This window comes from Carex rostrata, chromosome 8 (assembly GCF_964058835.1).
Source record: "Carex rostrata chromosome 8, lpCarRost1.2, whole genome shotgun sequence".
NCBI lineage: Eukaryota > Viridiplantae > Streptophyta > Magnoliopsida > Poales > Cyperaceae > Carex > Carex rostrata.
The window spans coordinates 10,668,517-10,685,539 of NC_135925.1; the positions used below are offsets into that span (position 1 = coordinate 10,668,517).

A 17,023-nucleotide genomic window follows, 5' to 3' on the forward strand; every position below is an offset into this window, starting at 1 on the left:
AATCTCCATTGTAAAATGTCATGAGCTTGAAATCTTAATGAGTCCTTTATTGATATTAAATAAAATTTAAAAGGTTAGACTTCTATTTTTCTATTTAAAAAAAAGTGACAAAATGATCATCATATTTCAGGCATGAATAATGCATGCATGTGAAGGAGCAAGAAAAATGAAATATAAGACCCATAAAAGGTGAAAAAGAAGAAGATTATTAACGTACAATTAAAAATGAAGCTAATATATTATAAGAAATATCCAAAACACCTTTTAGGACGCCATTAATAATTGAGAACTAACGAAACATTATATGAAAGAGGATTTAAATATATCTATTTTTTGTGCCTTCTCTATGTCTTTATTTTTGAAGCATTAATAACTCAAAATTTAGAACATAAATGTTAAAATAAAATCTATATAATTTTCATTACGTGCTCATAAAAATTATTACATTTCTTTTTTTTTTATGCGAATCAACAAGTTGAAAATGAATGTCTACATATTATCTACATCAAAATATTTTTATAAGTTCTTGATGACAAACATAATAAAGTTGATATATCATATTTTTTTTTATACATGTATATATCAAATAATGTAGATCATATCTAACAGTTTTATTTTAACTGGTAAGTTTTAAATTGAATTATTAAAATTCTTAAAGATAAAAGTATGGGAAAGACAAAAAAATAAAAACAGTTGAATCCTTCTCTACTTGAATATACAGATAACATACCTATTATGTTTATATTCCAATTGGTTTACCAATTTGTTGAATAATAAATATAAATACAAACCAACACTTGTATTCATACTATTGCATTAACGCATCACATGACTCTGTCATAATGCAATAGTATGAATACAAGTGTTGGTTTGTATTTATATTTATTATTCAACAAATTGGTAAACCAATTGGAATATAAACATAATAGGTATGTTACGGACTATTAACCGAATCTGTATCCTCCCAGATATGAGATATCTAACTGAAGCAAATTACAAACAAACGGTTCAGATTAATTCCAATTAGATCAAAGTCAATTTGGTACCTATAAAAACTATAGGAAGTTCGTTTTGAGATTCGTGTCAAGTTAAAAGAACAGCTCTGAACCGTCCGTTTGTAATTTGCTTGAGTCAGGTACCTGAGGTGATCTGAATTCAAACCAATGTGTTTGGTCGGCGGTTTAATTAAGGTGGTTGGATGTATAATCCGTCGATAGTTGTTATAGGGCAGTCGACAATCGTGCATTTATATCCATACGATCAGGATTCAGGAGAGTTTATTAACTCCCGTGGCCTCGCAATCTGCACTATTGAGGGTGTGTCCAGGGATGCAAACGGGTTGGATATTACCCGATCATATCCGACTCCATATCCGAAAATTTAATACGGATATCCAATATCCGAATATCCGTGCAGATACAGATACAGATATAGTTTTGAATTTTAATTATCCGTATCCGAATAGTAGATATATATTATATAATTTAATTTGTATTTTGAAAAAAATTATGTCATTCACTATTATAAAAAGCGGATATCCATATTCGTATCCGGTTAATATCCGATCCGTATCCGTATCTGTCTAATATCCAATCCGTATCCGTATCCGGAAAATAAAAATGGATACGGATATGATTTTACTACTATCCGATCCGTATCCGATCCGTTTGCACCCCTAAGTGTCTCTTTATTTATATTTATGTATAGCAAGGTTGGTTTGTTCTTGACGTAAGGACGACATCAGAGTGGATTTATATTCATTCATAGAGGTGCTTAATTACTCGATTTTTTAAATTTTAATTATATATATTAAATATATTTGAATTTTATTTGTTAAAAGAAATTATATAATATATTTGTAGCCTAATAGTTAGAGTCAGTGTTGTAAAAAAACGTTTGTTTAGACTAATTAATTGACCGATTAGTTGTTGACGGTGACCAAACCGTTATGAAATTTTCCGACTAATTGATTGATTATTTCTGATTATAACCGATTATTCCCCATTAATCGCTTGGCAGTATCTTGTCTATCCGACGATTGCATACCATTATTTACAACACTGGTTAGAGCTTTATATTATGATTGTGGAGACTTGATTCAAATTTTAACTACAACATATAATGTATTTTAAGTTTCAGCTCTCTGTATCAATTAAGATTTTCTAATTCTGCTTCTGGACGACATCGAGATCATTATATTTTATTACTGACACGAGATCATCATATTTTATTACTGACTAGTAAATATTATGTTATCGGATTGGATAATACTTCTTGAGCGATTCAGGTTTACTGCTTGTACTATCATATTATGTAACATTTTTTCATATATATTTTCCTTTTGCGGCCTTCATATTTTATCATACCATTTAGAGAAGAGCATTGTAGATAGTTACAATTTTTAATTGATTTGAACCCCCAAAGATTTATAATAATGCTTTAAGTTATTATTTGTGAAAGGTGACTAGGTGAGGTTAATTTTATTCTTGAATTGTGAAGTTTTTCATCCATCTGATTAATGTTTATTTAATGAGTGAGCCATATTTTGCGGATTCATTTTCTTCCAAGTGCATTTTTGTTTGTTTGTTTGGTGTTTCGTGCTAAAGGAACCAAAAGGAAAGCATGTAATTTGGTAATTTAATTACTTGCACTAGTATATGGACAGTCATTAAAAAAAGGCTCTGTATTTGTAATTGAGCTTAATTGGTAAATTATTAAATTCTAATAAATTCATTGTTGCCACTCGTTTGGGAGTATAGTGCTTCATGCATAATAAAATCTGCATACACATATTTTCTTAATTCAAGATCATGCACTATTACTTAGCCTAAACATATATAGTATGGAAGGGACTAATTATTCCTTCCTTCAGAATAGAGAAACCAAGGAATAAAGCAAATAACATACTTTGTTAAGAATCTTAATTAAAACAAAGCAATAGATTAGGCTTTGGATGCTTAAAAGGGAAAAGGCAGCACAAGTATCACTTGATATTTCACACCAGCAATGGCAAATAAGCCCTTTCCTTAAAATGTTAGAGATGTCACTAACACCAAAGAAAAACCCTTCATGCAGTGATGTTGCAAAAACCTTGGTGAAACTTCCTGTGAGAGCAATACATGGCATAGTAAAGGCATTATGCTATAGACATCCAAGAACTAATAAAATATCAGGAAACCCGAAAGTGCAATCGCAAAACCAAGAAAAGCTTGAACCCATGGGAAGTGAGATGGAATTTTTTAATGCATTCGAGAGACAATATGGTATCCACCATCCTTTCTTCTATGCGTGTCCATTAACTGAGGCCCTCAGAATTGCAAATAATGAATCAAAATTTCTATTCCTCTATCTCCACTCACCTGATCAAAACCCCTTAAATGATTTGTTCTGCAAAAGAACACTCTGCTCAGAATTGGTGGTGCAATTCCTTGATACAAATTTTGTTTCGTGGGGTGCATTTGCAAATAAAGGAGAAGGGTTGGATTTGGTTGCTTCTCTTAAAGTCAGTAGCTTTCCTTTCTGTGCAGTCGTAGCTCCTGCTTCTAGTGACAGCATTATGGTACTTCAACAGGTACAGAAAACAAAACAAAACAAAACCTGCATAAAATCAATTAAATGTGTGCAATTAAGTTTAATTCTGCAGAGTTGCAGGAATTTGATATTATATGTAGTTTACCAAATATAGTCACTGCTGGTAAAATGTGGGTAAGGTTCAATAAAATTAAATGAGAAGTATAGTTTAAATAACTTGGAGCTGATTTGAGAATAGGTGGAAGGCCCAATTTCTGCAGAGGCACTGATGGAGATACTGCATAGATCTTTAGATGAACAAGGTTCGGCATTTAATGCCATGAGATCTGAAGAAGAGAAAACAAGGAGAGAAAACCAGCAATTGCGGCAAGAACAGGATGCTGCTTATCTTGAATCTCTCAGTAAAGACAAGGTAACCACAATATTTTTTTTTTTTAAAAAAAGGAAAAACAAGATAACAAAAAGAACCAAAGAAAGAGAAAATATAAAAGAAAGAAAAATAAAATTGAGGGGTTATTAAACCTAGAAATTCATCACCACAGGAAAAGGAGCTGCAGCAAAAAAGAGCATCAGGAAAAGGCCCTGGAGCAGCTACAAAGGGACCTTCTCCGATGGGTCATATTGCAAAGGAAACTACAAAGAGCCCACAAACAAATGGAACTAATGGTTCTAAAAGACCGAACCAAATTACTAAGGTATCTGGCCAATACACTTCCTACGATTTTAGTTTCATGCTTGCAGATTTGTTGGTTCTTAATTTATGTTAATTTTGGACTTATCACTGATTTTTTATATGTATATACATTGGCAGATGATGATAAGATTGCCAAATGGGGAGAGGGTGCGCTGCAGTTTAAACCCGACGGACACTGTCAGATCAATATACAATTATATTGATTCTTTAGACATACCTGGCATGGGCAGTTACCAGATACTAACCCATTTTCCCAAAAGAGTATATGGCTATGAGCAACTGGGAATGACTCTCAGGGATGCAGGATTCCATCCAAGTGCAACTCTTTTCGTTGAGCAGCTTCCCTAATTCTACTTAATTTAGACAATAAAAAACAGTATATTACATTAGGTGTCTCAATTCAATACTAGAATCAATGCGTTGGTGTACTGGATGTCAATGAACATTTACATAGTATCCATGGTGTATTATATTTCCTGCCTTCGTTGGATGGAAGTGGATTGTAGTTGTCGCATATCTACTAGTTAAAGATCTAATAATTAGTCTACTTAAAACTTCTGAAAATCTTTTATATCTGTTGTCAGAAAAATAACAGCCACATTGCAATACTTTTTAGCATTTCGAAAGAAAACATAATTGCAGTCGTCTAAGCCTGACCACTTGTAAAAGGGAAGAAGTGGCTCCAAGTTATGGAGTCATTTTTTTTTTTTTCCAATTTACAAATTTGCAAGCTTTCAGATATCAGGTAATCAGGATAAAGCTAGCAGAGCAATAGAGCATGCTCCTGTAGCTCTGTTTTCTGTTAAATTTTCTAAAATCCAGTTACATAGTAGAAGAGAATAGAATTATTCACTTCTATAGAGAAATAAAACCCAAATACAACTTACAAAAGGTATACACTATATATTGAATTACTAATAGTGCTCTAGAATTCAGCATGAATTTTCCATGCTTCTAATTGAGCATCTCTATTATTATCATCTCTACAATCAGAATCTCAGAACTACATTTTATGTACTACTCTTAGCACTTGAAAATACCCAAACAAATGGTTAGCCAAATGCTAACATTTCTAATAATGATTAATTTCTCAACATCAGAAATGTCTATCACCCCCATTGCTAAATTTTCGGATTTGCCTCCATGTTGTTTTCTGTATGATCGGCGACAATTGGGTGGTGTACTAATTCAAGCTTTCTCTGAACATTTTTCCTTTTATATGTTATTGGAAAATTGAGTTTAGAATCAGAGAGTTTTGCTAAACTTAATTTTGGAACTTCTGTTAAAACCTGATTGTTTTCATAAACTGGACTATCAGACCTGCCAAAATTCTCCAAAAGATTTTTCTCATAAACACACCCTCCAATTTGAGAGGCTCTACTGTTAGAACTAATCATATCAACCGAACTTCTAAAAGAGTGAGCACCACTCTCTGAACTCTGGTGCCAGGTGTCATGTGGATCCCACGACTGACTGGTGTGAGAATAAGACCCCAAAAAATCTACCGTGATTTTCCCACATACATCAGGGACAATTGGAGAAATGTTATTACTCTTGGACTTTATCTTAAGTACGCCTTTAGGTGACCTCAGTAAAATTCTCTTCTCCAACAAATTTACCTTCACCTCTTTTTGGCTTACCTTAATAAGACCTTTTGCCTTTTTTCTTGCATTCACTTCAAAGGTGTCAGGAGAAGAACCTACATCAAGCGGGTTAACCGTTTCATCCACACATTTTGTACTATTTACCAGTGGAGGAGGCAAAGGCTCTTCTTCTACAGGAGAAGCATTGAGGTCAACTAAAACAACGGGCTTCTGACACCGTTTATTATTCCAAATTTTAACCCTTTCTTTGGTGCCAATGGTTGGCTCAATATTACTCCACATCCTTGCCATGTCAGCAAATTTCTTGGTCATACAATCTTGATACGATTTCAGAGAATGGTAATAGGCCCTTCTCTGTAAGAACAGTAAAAATTCTCTCGTTTGGGTAACTCGTGGAGAATAAAAACCACCTTTCAATCTATAAAAGAAAATCTCCAACGGTTTTCCAAAGCAAATGGATTCACCAGAAAGCAATTGTTTTACCATTAGAGAGAAATCATGCAATTCCATGTCCGGTAAGTAGGCTGCTAAGCTTAACCTTTCATCTTCTGTTAAACACGAGTTCCATACCTCTAAAGAGAGTATCTCTCTCAAATCAGGCAGGTTAAATAGATCATAAGGGACATTACAAATTTGACCTTCAAATAATGCAACTTCGCACCCCACTTCTACTGATTCAATATCATCAGATTTGTATCCAAAATCCTCTTGTGTGAAATCAATTGCAGATTCTGTAGTGACCTCTGTTCTCCGGCCTTTATTACTTGAACAACGATTTTTTATACTTGCAATAACCATTTGTAGAAGGAAAATGAAGCTCTAGAATTTACGGTACTAGGGAGTGAAATTTACGGAGCAGAACCATAATCTTGGAAATAAAATGCCTAAGTCAATGCAAAAGGGGAAAATGTAATCAGACATAGAGACTAACCAAAGGAAAAGGAAAACCAGTAAAATGTTTATAGAAAAAGGTGTTGCTAAATCTTTAAGAGATGTAGGATGAATTCCAAAAAACTATCCATAACAAGTACCATTAATCTTCAGTTTCTGACATGCCAAATCATGATTTAAGTTACAAAGAAACCCCCTAATTTGATAGACCTGGACTGAGTATGGCTACAAAGTGTTAAGGCTACTTCTTGGTTTAGGGTTTTGACATTAGAATTAAACCAAAGAAGTAATAGTTCTAGGGTTCACACGCATTAGAAACTAGAATTATGAGAGTGCTCCCTACAATTGGGAAATATATAAAGCAGTTCAGCCAGTTTTCCCCTCAAATTCTACTGATTTTCTTCCATCACATGAACAGATCAAGCAAGTAACTGAAGGAAACTCAGCAACAATTCAAAATAAAACTAAATTATTCAACAATCACTCCAAAATAATCTGATAATTCAATACAATGACTGATTGCATAATTTGCCCCCAAATTAGAGGTAATTGGAGGATCTGGCGTGTTACCTTGAAAGGGGAAGAAGAAGGGGTCCAGTGCGCTTTCCGGTTTGCTCCTCCAACAATAAATCATTCTCTTTCACGCTCTACCTTTCTCTCTTTCTTCCGAAAAAGAAGGGCACTAACTGGAAACAGAAAATGAACTTTGTGCTCTTTTTCTCCCACCCTCTCTCTTTTTTCATTTAGTCGTTTCGGGTAAGTAACAGTAGAAACACTAAGCTGGTTGGTCTTAATTGCTTGAGCGGAACATTTCACCTGACTTTTGCTTTGAACTCCAACCATACCAGGCAAGTGGCAACAGGCAACTACAGCCTACAGTACAGCCTACAAGTGGCGTACTATTTATTGTGGCCTGTCTGGTAAACTATAAGTGTAGCTGGTCATAATTAAACATTTCATAAGACCCGCTACATAAATGATTTTCCTCGGAAACATCAGGAGACTTCAATATCTACAGAGTGGCGTGTAGCACTACTGAGTGCGTATCCTCTGAGATATCTCAACTTTTGCGTGACCGACATGTCCGGTGCCTATTCGGGGGTGACGTAGGGGTCAGTATTATCTGTTCTTTGTGATTCGTGTAGAACGTATTTAAACGGTTGGGATTTTCCATAAAGTCACGCAAAGTTTGAGATATCTCAGAGGATACGAATTCTAGCACTACTGCACTAGTTATGGTATTTCTTCCTCCAAATAAAAAAAATAAAAAAAGCTAGTTATGGTATTTCGGGCTCCCCACTTGCTAGTGCCTTCGAGGGTTCTCTTCTTGGGCCTTTAAGCCCCAATGAAAGAAACCAATTATTGCAAATATAACAGCTCCTTTGTTCTACCCAAATCAAGTTGCAACATTTCAATTGTAAAGCCCCAATGAAAGAAACCAATTATTTGCAAATATTTTCTTATAATATAAACTGTTGAGGGTATCAATCCGCATGTTTCCCATAAAAGATTGCAAGTATTACATTATCCATATTGAAGAGCATCGAACAATAGAATAATCGTTAGTTATGAGCCTCCTTACCAAGTAGGGGAAAAAAGAATTATATAGCCACCGCCTATACTTTAATAACACGCGTCTCTGATTAGGTTTATTGGCTCGTGCCTATTGGTAGAGCAACTTTATAATTATATCTTATTGTAGGCTTAGTGTGCTTAATATTATTAATTATTTAGGTGATGGTCCCATGCATCAACAGTTCATATTGGATTTGGTAACTCCGAAACTGTGTATGACAAAAATATTAGGACAGCGTACGAAAAATTGGACCCATTTGTTTAATACGGAGCATGCATGAGATTCATAAAAATTGTAAATTTGACCCATTAGTCGCTAAAAATTTGCATATGCATTGATTTCCTTCTGATGTTTTTTTTTTTAAAAAAAAGAGGCTAGAAGTCCATTCCATTACTGAAATACGATAATTACAAAAGTTTTATCAGTCAGATGACCGAGAAAGGTAAGTCAAAGTAACAGGAAAAAAGAAAATGTAAAAGTCCAACCGTTAACCTACAATGCATCCAGCCTCTATTGGAGGCAATATACCAAAAGATCTTTTAATACTTAGCTTAACGTTGAGTGACTTATCAATAAAAATATGTAAGACTGGAGTCGGACTTGCTGATTTATTTTTTGCTTGTTACTTTAAGTAAAATGATAGACCACAAATGTAAAGCTTTTCATACTTCCCTTTCTTTTTTAAATATAAAGATGTACAATTTTGTGCTTTGAATCCTTAGAGAGGGCCATTTTTTTAATTAACATAAAATTTGAAAGTGGAATATTTTCATGCCTCTCTAACAACTGGGTCTCATTTTCACAATGGACGTTATTTATTAACTCTGAAATGGTTCAAGGTTTGCTAGATCTGCCGTGAAGCACAGACTATAGCTCCAGTGCTATAAATTAAAAAGGAGTAAATATTTTAGGGGACCAGTATATTTAAGTACCGCATGTTATACATTTTTCTTTAATACTGATTTAATGTCTCTTTAAACATTAAATATTTATTTAACTGCATGTCATACATTTTTCTTTAATACTGATTTAATGTCTCTTTAAACATAAATATTTATTTATTTTTCAATCAAGCCATTTTGCAGTTGAATATTTTTTTTATTTCTATATTGATGCTATTTTTACTTTGGGATCCTTCACAATTTGTGTCGTTTTTTTATTTACACTTAAAGACTTTAATTTATCTCATTCATCTCTCAATTCTTTCTTATTTAGCTCTCATGTAAACAATCTCATATAAATTTTAAATTAATTATTAAAAAATCTTGATTTACCTTTGATTAAGAATTACAAGGTCAAAATTCTCTTTATTGTTTCTGTTTTTTTTTATGGTGTTATGTTTAAATAAAAAGAATACACATTTTTATTAAAAAATAAACGGATAAGATTAATAAATATATCAACTCATGAAATATATTAATTTTTAAAATTCAGACATATATGTATCCAAAAAGGAAATTATTGACTGGTGCACGTTCAGCCAAGAAGGAACTAATGATCATATGTAATTTTCAGTTAAAATTCAAGAGTAGTTTGACTTTGTAATTCTTAATTAGAAATAAACTATAATTTTTATAATAATTTAACTAGATAAACATAGAACTAATTACATATTTCTAAATAAAAAAGAGTCACAAGAGTTAAGAAGTGAATAAAATAAATTAAAGTATCTGTGGATAAATAAGAAGCTGCACAAGTTTGAAAGAGTAAATAATAAAATATCTCTTTTGTTCTTGTCTTTCTTTTTTAAACTTGATTCGATCCGTATAGAAGATAGTATGGACCGGAATTCGAATCCGCCTGAGATCGCAAAAAAATAATTTTTAGAATTAGTGAATCCGGATCGTTCTTTTAACTTTATATGAATTTCAAAGCACAAATAATATTGGCATCCTGTGTCATCTCCAAAAAGACACTGTTTTTAGAGTGAGTCTATGGTACTATGCATATTACGATTTGTTACTGTGCTACGGCTCTATATTCGAGTTTTCAAATCCTAACGGTCAATCCGAACCGTTCATCTTGTTCTCCATATTAATATGTGTTTGGAGACCAAATTTTACATTTTTTGAAATTTTTTTACTATTTTTTTAGATTTATTGAAAATCACTGTTTTTGGATGGTCCAGAATTTTCAGATCAAGTGATTTTCTAAATATCTAAAAAAATAGTAAAAAAATTTCAAAAAATGTAAAATTTGGTCTCCAAACACATATTAATATGGAGAACAAGATGAACGGTTCGGATCGACCGTTAGAATTTGAAAACTTGAATATAGAGCCGTAGCACGGTAACAATCCGTAATATGCATAGTACCATAGACTCACTCATGTTTTTAACTAATTTGAGCCATAAAGTAATGGGCTCATCTTACACATACCTGAGAGAATACCGCTACCTAGCGCAGCTGGTTATGACAAGAAACAAAAGAGAATACACTACGCGTTTGTATGGGTACAGAACTACAGGGACAAGAAACAAATCTGTTGTGTTCTTTGAAGAAAAAGGATGAGATTTGTACATTCCTTCGTATGTTTTGAAATTTGTACATAAAAAAAACAAATGTTTTTGCATTTTACAAAATAGAGGGATGGATTTGGAATAACAAGGTCATGTCATCATGTGATTCTCAATCACAGCAGATTTATTTCCAAAGGGACAAAATTGCGGCAGTCGCTCCACGCCATGCAATCTCAAAATTAGTCTCAGATCTCTGCATCAAAGGCCCCACTCGAGGACCGAGTGAGGTGATTGTATCGGCAAACGGTTGTGAATTCGGTGTGTCCGGTGCTTGATGAGCTTATCTTATTTGCCTACGGGCGTTGAATCGGACAAAAAAAAATGATGAGGCGTCATATTTTTACAGCCGCAATAAAATGATTGATGATACAATAATTTTCTCAACGAAGTAAATAAGAAATGGCTTGTTACAAATCTAGAACTATTTGACTATTGTGGCAAAAACAAAACAAAAAAAGGAAAATCTTTCTCATTCATCCCACTAAAATCAGACGAACCAGAGTTGTTAAAAGAAGAGAGTTAATAAAAAAAATCCAGTTTGTTGTCCTAACATGAATTGCAGACATGCGTACGCAGTAAAAAAAAATAATCACAAATAAAACTTGCTGAACTTGGTTTTGATTTGTTCTATTAATTGGATTCATTGACTGAAGTGTATGTACCAGCGAGATCTCGTTGCTTCCTATCGGAATTATCTCTGAATGCGTATCCTCTGCATTAACTCAAAAAGAAATCTTTTTAGTTAATGAATCTTAACCGTCTGATTTGAAATAGAGCCAATCCGACCACTGCTTATGATATAAGGGACCCTTTAGTATTGGTGCGGATCTAGTCTACATGAATCTTAAAACAGATCGGATGACCAAGATTCATTAACTCAAAAGATTCCCTTTTGAGTTAATTCAGAGGATACGAATTCATTATCTCTACGGCTTTAACCCCTTTCATTGGCTAATTCAGTGATATTGTGCAGAGTACACGTGCTGTCCTTTTTTTCTAAAAAGTTAGCTGGATTTGTACTAACAACGCGTTTAGTGTAAAAGCTCTCTGGTCAACGATTGACTGATTGGCTTTTTTATTGAAAAGTTTCTCCGCTTGCTAGTTGCTATGTACACTTTATAAAAAATAAAAAAAAATTGTAGGGATTTTCTCGAGAAAAATGTTTTGGTACTGCCTGCAAATTATAATTGCTTGCAGTAAATTCACGAAATTAAAATGGAAGAGACGATATTTTTATTAAAATTTGAAGGTCAAGTCACTGAACTATTTAATATTTAGAAAGAATTATTATTTTTTAGATTTCAAACATGCAACATTTTATGAGAAAAAGATTATCTTTGTCACTAAATTAAAAACTAATTCTCGAAGAGAGAGAACTCAGCAGTTGCCCGTCAAGTGATTCTTGTTAGTTGGTAAAGGGAAAATCTCTATCCATTCAGTGAAAGAAGTCTTGAACAGACTGATAAGATCATTGCTATCTGACTATATCGTTCCTTCGAAATATATGCAAAATTCAGTTCCTAACTGCTGCTCTGATGTACTAAGAGAAAGTAGGGTATCAGTTTAAAATTCGGTTTCATATGCTTTCAAGCCATCCAATTATCAAATTAAGAATTTGATAATCATTATAATAAAGGTTGTGTTTGTTAAATGGCAGTGAAGATTCAGCAATAATAATTGCTCGAGATTGCTTGAAAAATAAAATTATTCAATCTAGGTATCAAAATACTACTAGAAACATGTCGCATTAAATAAAATAAAATAAAATCTTGAGATCTTCAATAGAGTTAAAGTATTAATGAATAAAATAAAAATGAGTTGTTAGCACTGACTTCGGATTAAGTTTGATGCCTATTGGACTTACTTTAGGTTTGATGATCTACTTTAAGATTTGTACCCTCAGTTTTAATATTCATACGTCTTTGCATCGATCTTGAAGCGAATCGGACAATTATGGAGTCCATTAACCCAAAAGTAGATCCATTAATTAGTCAAACAGAATTACAGATCTCGAGGTCAATTTCATTTGTTTAGCTCACAATTTTCAGATTGCCTATCTGTAACCACCTCGTCATGTGTACTAAACAACAATAAGAAATGATTAACTAAAATAGTCTGTTATTCTACCTGTTCAATATTTAACCAATTTACTGAGTTACTTAGTTCGAAATTTCAAATGCGGTTTTTTAAAATTTTGACTCGAAATCGAAGTGCTACCAAAATCATATTAGTCAATATCTCTCTATATATATTGAACAACTAAGTAACAAGTAATTAATAACGAATAATAGAAAGTAATAAACAATTAAAGTGAAAAACTTGTAATTACCTTCACTTTGAAAACTCTCTTGAAGCCACTGTATGGACAAAATTGAAATTTCCTTCCATAGAAACTAGTTTCTCTTATTTTTGAAAAAGGTATTTAACAAAGGAATCCTGTGGATTTAGGTGTTAATAAAGTTCTTGATGATGGTAGTACAATCAAGATTCAGTCAGATTGATGGGCCAAAGAATGCTCTCTTAAGATTCTGTCTTGGGACTATTTGAATATATTTTGAATCTAATTTGATGGCCTTATTATATAGAGGGTTGCAACTTGTTGGCACTATTGTATATAATTGCATAACTTAATTAAAAAGATACATATTTTTCAACTTGATCCTTTTTGTATGGATGCTATTAGCTGGAGATGAAACCTAAGAACATGTGTGGAAATTCATAGGATTTTTAACTGAAATTTTTATTAATATTAAAAAAAAATATAAATTTCAAAAACTAACCAGCATTTCAACTTTTTTTGAAATCTACCCAAACTGCAATTTTTTTTTGTGGTTACAGTCGTTATTACCGCAAAACAAAAAAATTTGCGGTTCAAAGGGGATTGAAACTACAAATTTTTTTGCAGTTTGGATAGATTTAGAAAAAGGTTGAAATGCTAGTTAGTTTTTGAAATTTAATATATTTTTTGGATATTAATAAAAATTTCGGTAATTATTTCATATTCCCGTTCGGTTAGATTTTAGTTTACTAGTATTTAAAAAAAAAAAAAAAACTTGGTAGTGTTAATTTACTAGTATTGGAATTGGATAAATATCTCAACCCTCGTCCCATTTCTTCACAAAAGAATATAAGAAAAAATATCCACTCTAACCCAAAACAATTTTTTTGTTCCACAGATAAGTATTACTGGCTCACTTCTTTCTTCTGCATTTCATTAATTCACATATTTATCAAGAATTAGAAATGCACTTATCAGGTAGGCACATATATTATGAATTGTCTATTTTCTCATCAAAATACTCAATTATCTTATTTTCCTATTTTTCAATTAAAATACTTTATTCTTTTCATTTATATTAATTATATCTAAATTTTCTAAATTTAATTAATTATTTAGTTATATTTAATAGTTGAAATATCTATTTTGTTTAATTCTTAATTGGAATCGTCTCTTTTAGGGCCTGTTCGGCTGTTGGTATTCCTATAGATTTTCGTTGGATTTTGAATTTTTTCTATTTTTTTCTCAACAGGTGTTCGGAAGACTCAAAATTTTTTCTCAACTTTCTATCGTTTGTTCTCAATATCATTCTCCGCAGGGTTAAATCACGGAAAAAAAAATGAAGTCAGATTGAATTTTTTTTTTTTCCAACCATCGCTCTCTCCTCTCTCTCTATCTGTCTCTTTTCTCAAAATAAATGAAATTTGTCTTTTTGATGGCCAGGTGTGCTTTGTCTACTGATCTCTAATTTATTTCATTGGACATCAAGAAAAGTCAAAATGTATTTTCCTATTTTGATCTATATTTAATTATTTATATACATACCGAAGTCTCAAGTAAAGATATCTCCTTTATTTCTGAAGTAAATAGTTAATAATTAATATTAATAATTACTCATTACTATTTTTATAGACCGAGAAGAGCATTTATATTTGACATAAAAAGTTTTGATGCCAACGACTAGCATATTTCAACGGATATATTATTATAGCAATAAATATTATTTTTGAAAAAAAATATCATAATAGTAGGTTCTATCTCTATTATTTTTGTATCTTATCAATAAAAAAATTATTTGATTATTTGTCACTAATTAAATAAATAAAATTAGAAGAGCATGATAACATTACTCATACATTATTATTTTTTTATATGAAATGAATAGAAGAGTCAAAAGCTCTTAAAATACGTGACATCTTTAAAATATTGTAGCAATAAATGCTATTTTTTTATATTGTAGCAATAAGAGTCATATTTAAAAAAAATGTCATATATAAGGAGATTCTATCTCAATATTTCTTACAACTATACCCATGGTACAACCGAACACTAATTCAACACATTCCTATATCTATTCCCGTGTACACCAATGAATATGGGATCCCGCAAATTATAAAGTGGATTCTCAATCCCGTCAAATTCCATCCCGTATAATCCCGGCCGTGACAAATGAACAAGCCCTTAACTTGTAACACTTTGTTCGTTTCTCTGTGATTATGTTTAGCACTGTGCACTGACCATGCAACACTCTCTCTCTCTATGTTATTATTTTTAGTATTGATTAACCTATAAACACTTTCTTAGATACAAGGTTAATCAACCGAATTTTTTTTATATACCATAATAAAAAATAAATAAACCAAAACACCTCCGTTTTGGGAAATTTCACCTTTATCCAGGTTGCAGAGCCAATTTGCAGCCTCACTTAACAGGCTACAAGAGGTGTTTTGGTTTGTTGTAACATGCAAACCGCCCCCTCCCCCCCCCCCCCCCCCCCCCCCCCCCCCCCCCCCCCCCCCCAAATGAGCCCCATAGCCAATTTGCAGCCTGAGTAAATATGAAATTCCCTCAAAATAGAGATGTTTTGGTTTTTATTTTTTTATTATGGTATTTAAAAAAAATTCGGGTTAATCAATACTAAAATATAATAATAGGAATATATGTTACATACAGTTAGGCGTAATCATAGAGAAAGGGATAAAGATGGGGTGTGAATTTGTATCACGTAAGTTAACAAAATATTTATGTTTGGATTTAGACCGTTCAAACAGAATCTATACGAATATTAAAGGGGCCTGATGCATTTCATCTTGTGTCGGATTAACCCGAATTCCAATCAGACGGTCCAAATTTAAACATAAACATTTTGTTACCTCGGAGGATATGGAGATTCGATGGGGTGCTGCAAATCGAACGGGCGTGTCCATTTAACAAGAGCAAAACAAGTATTTCAATTATTAAATAAACCTAAATAAGTAATTCAATTAAAATTTTCAGATTTAATGAACATACGGAGATATAAAAAAAAAATCAATTTGGAACGAAAAAAAAAAAACAATTTAAAATTTTCATCAAATGTACCAAGTACTAACAAATTATTCGTTAATAAAATTACTAGGGATAGGGGAGAAGGATTATTATACAAAATCTGATCCGGGACATCCACGGAGGCGGTCTGGTTGAGTCCGCATCGTCTGCATTAACTCAAAAGAGCATCTTTTGAGTTAATAGATATCGTTCGTCCGATTGTAAACGGAGCCCATCCGGTTCATGCCTAAAACATAGGGGGTCTTCAATATTAGTGCTGATTTAATTCGCACGAATCTTAAATCTGATCGGACGGTCCAGATGTATTAACTGACAAGATTCTTTTTTGAGTCAAGGCAGAGGATACGAATTTGGTCTAGTTGATGTAATACAGACAAAATAGACAAAGTGGAAACTGCAAAGCGCACTCTAATTCATGCCTTCTTGTGTTGACAAAAGGAGTGTGCCAAAAAGGCTACTTGGGAAAAACTAAAAGCAGAATCAAGATCGAGATAAGATAATAATCTATTATTAAAGTACATTAAAGTTTCGTCTCATCCTAGTATTCAAATTACCAGCTGTAACATTATGATTTTGAACGAGTAATGTTTTATTACATCAATAACGAGTTTGGCTAGTATAACATCAGTGTCATTTCAACCTATATGACACCAACTCTAAAACCTATCAAATTGACTTCAAACGGTGAATCCAAACCGTTCAAACCAATCTACTTCATTAGTTGTGTCTTTACATGCAAAATTTATAACTTTTCAAATTTATTTAGTATTAAGTCAAGCGGTCAAATGTGAGAGTTTTAAGTTAATTTTAATACATTCATTTTTCAATATTTTTACCGCTTGATTTGATATGAAAATAACTCGAAAATAAAAATAAAATTGC

The 17,023-nt window shown here is 32.4% G+C and overlaps 2 protein-coding genes across 2 annotated transcripts; one reads left to right on the forward strand and one right to left on the reverse strand.

Moving 5' to 3' along the window:
• Positions 1-2,938: 2,938 nt before the first annotated feature.
• On the forward strand, positions 2,939-6,592 carry LOC144558244 (plant UBX domain-containing protein 10-like). The gene is made up of 4 exons (XM_078307043.1): positions 2,939-3,571; positions 3,770-3,943; positions 4,074-4,226; positions 4,343-6,592. Exons 1-4 carry the CDS (start codon positions 2,954-2,956, stop codon positions 4,571-4,573), a joined length of 1,176 nt encoding a protein of 391 aa, XP_078163169.1. The 5' UTR covers positions 2,939-2,953; the 3' UTR covers positions 4,574-6,592.
• Positions 4,983-7,522, reverse strand: LOC144558243 (uncharacterized). Its single transcript, XM_078307042.1, has 2 exons — positions 7,291-7,522; positions 4,983-6,713 (listed from the first exon to the last, which is right to left on the reverse strand). Exon 2 carries the CDS (start codon positions 6,625-6,627, stop codon positions 5,347-5,349), a length of 1,281 nt encoding a protein of 426 aa, XP_078163168.1. The 5' UTR covers positions 6,628-6,713; positions 7,291-7,522; the 3' UTR covers positions 4,983-5,346.
• Positions 7,523-17,023: the final 9,501 nt, after the last annotated feature.

Excerpts from the sequence above, each read along its gene's own strand:
- LOC144558244 (XM_078307043.1), top strand. The coding sequence starts at position 2,954 with ATGCTTAAAAGGGAAAAGGCAGCACAAGTATCACTTGATATTTCACAC. Across the intron at positions 3,944-4,073 it reads AATCTCTCAGTAAAGACAAG|GAAAAGGAGCTGCAGCAAAA; the intron begins GTAACCACAATA and ends TCATCACCACAG. Across the intron at positions 4,227-4,342 it reads GACCGAACCAAATTACTAAG|ATGATGATAAGATTGCCAAA; the intron begins GTATCTGGCCAA and ends ATACATTGGCAG.
- LOC144558243 (XM_078307042.1), bottom strand. The coding sequence starts at position 6,627 with ATGGTTATTGCAAGTATAAAAAATCGTTGTTCAAGTAATAAAGGCCGG.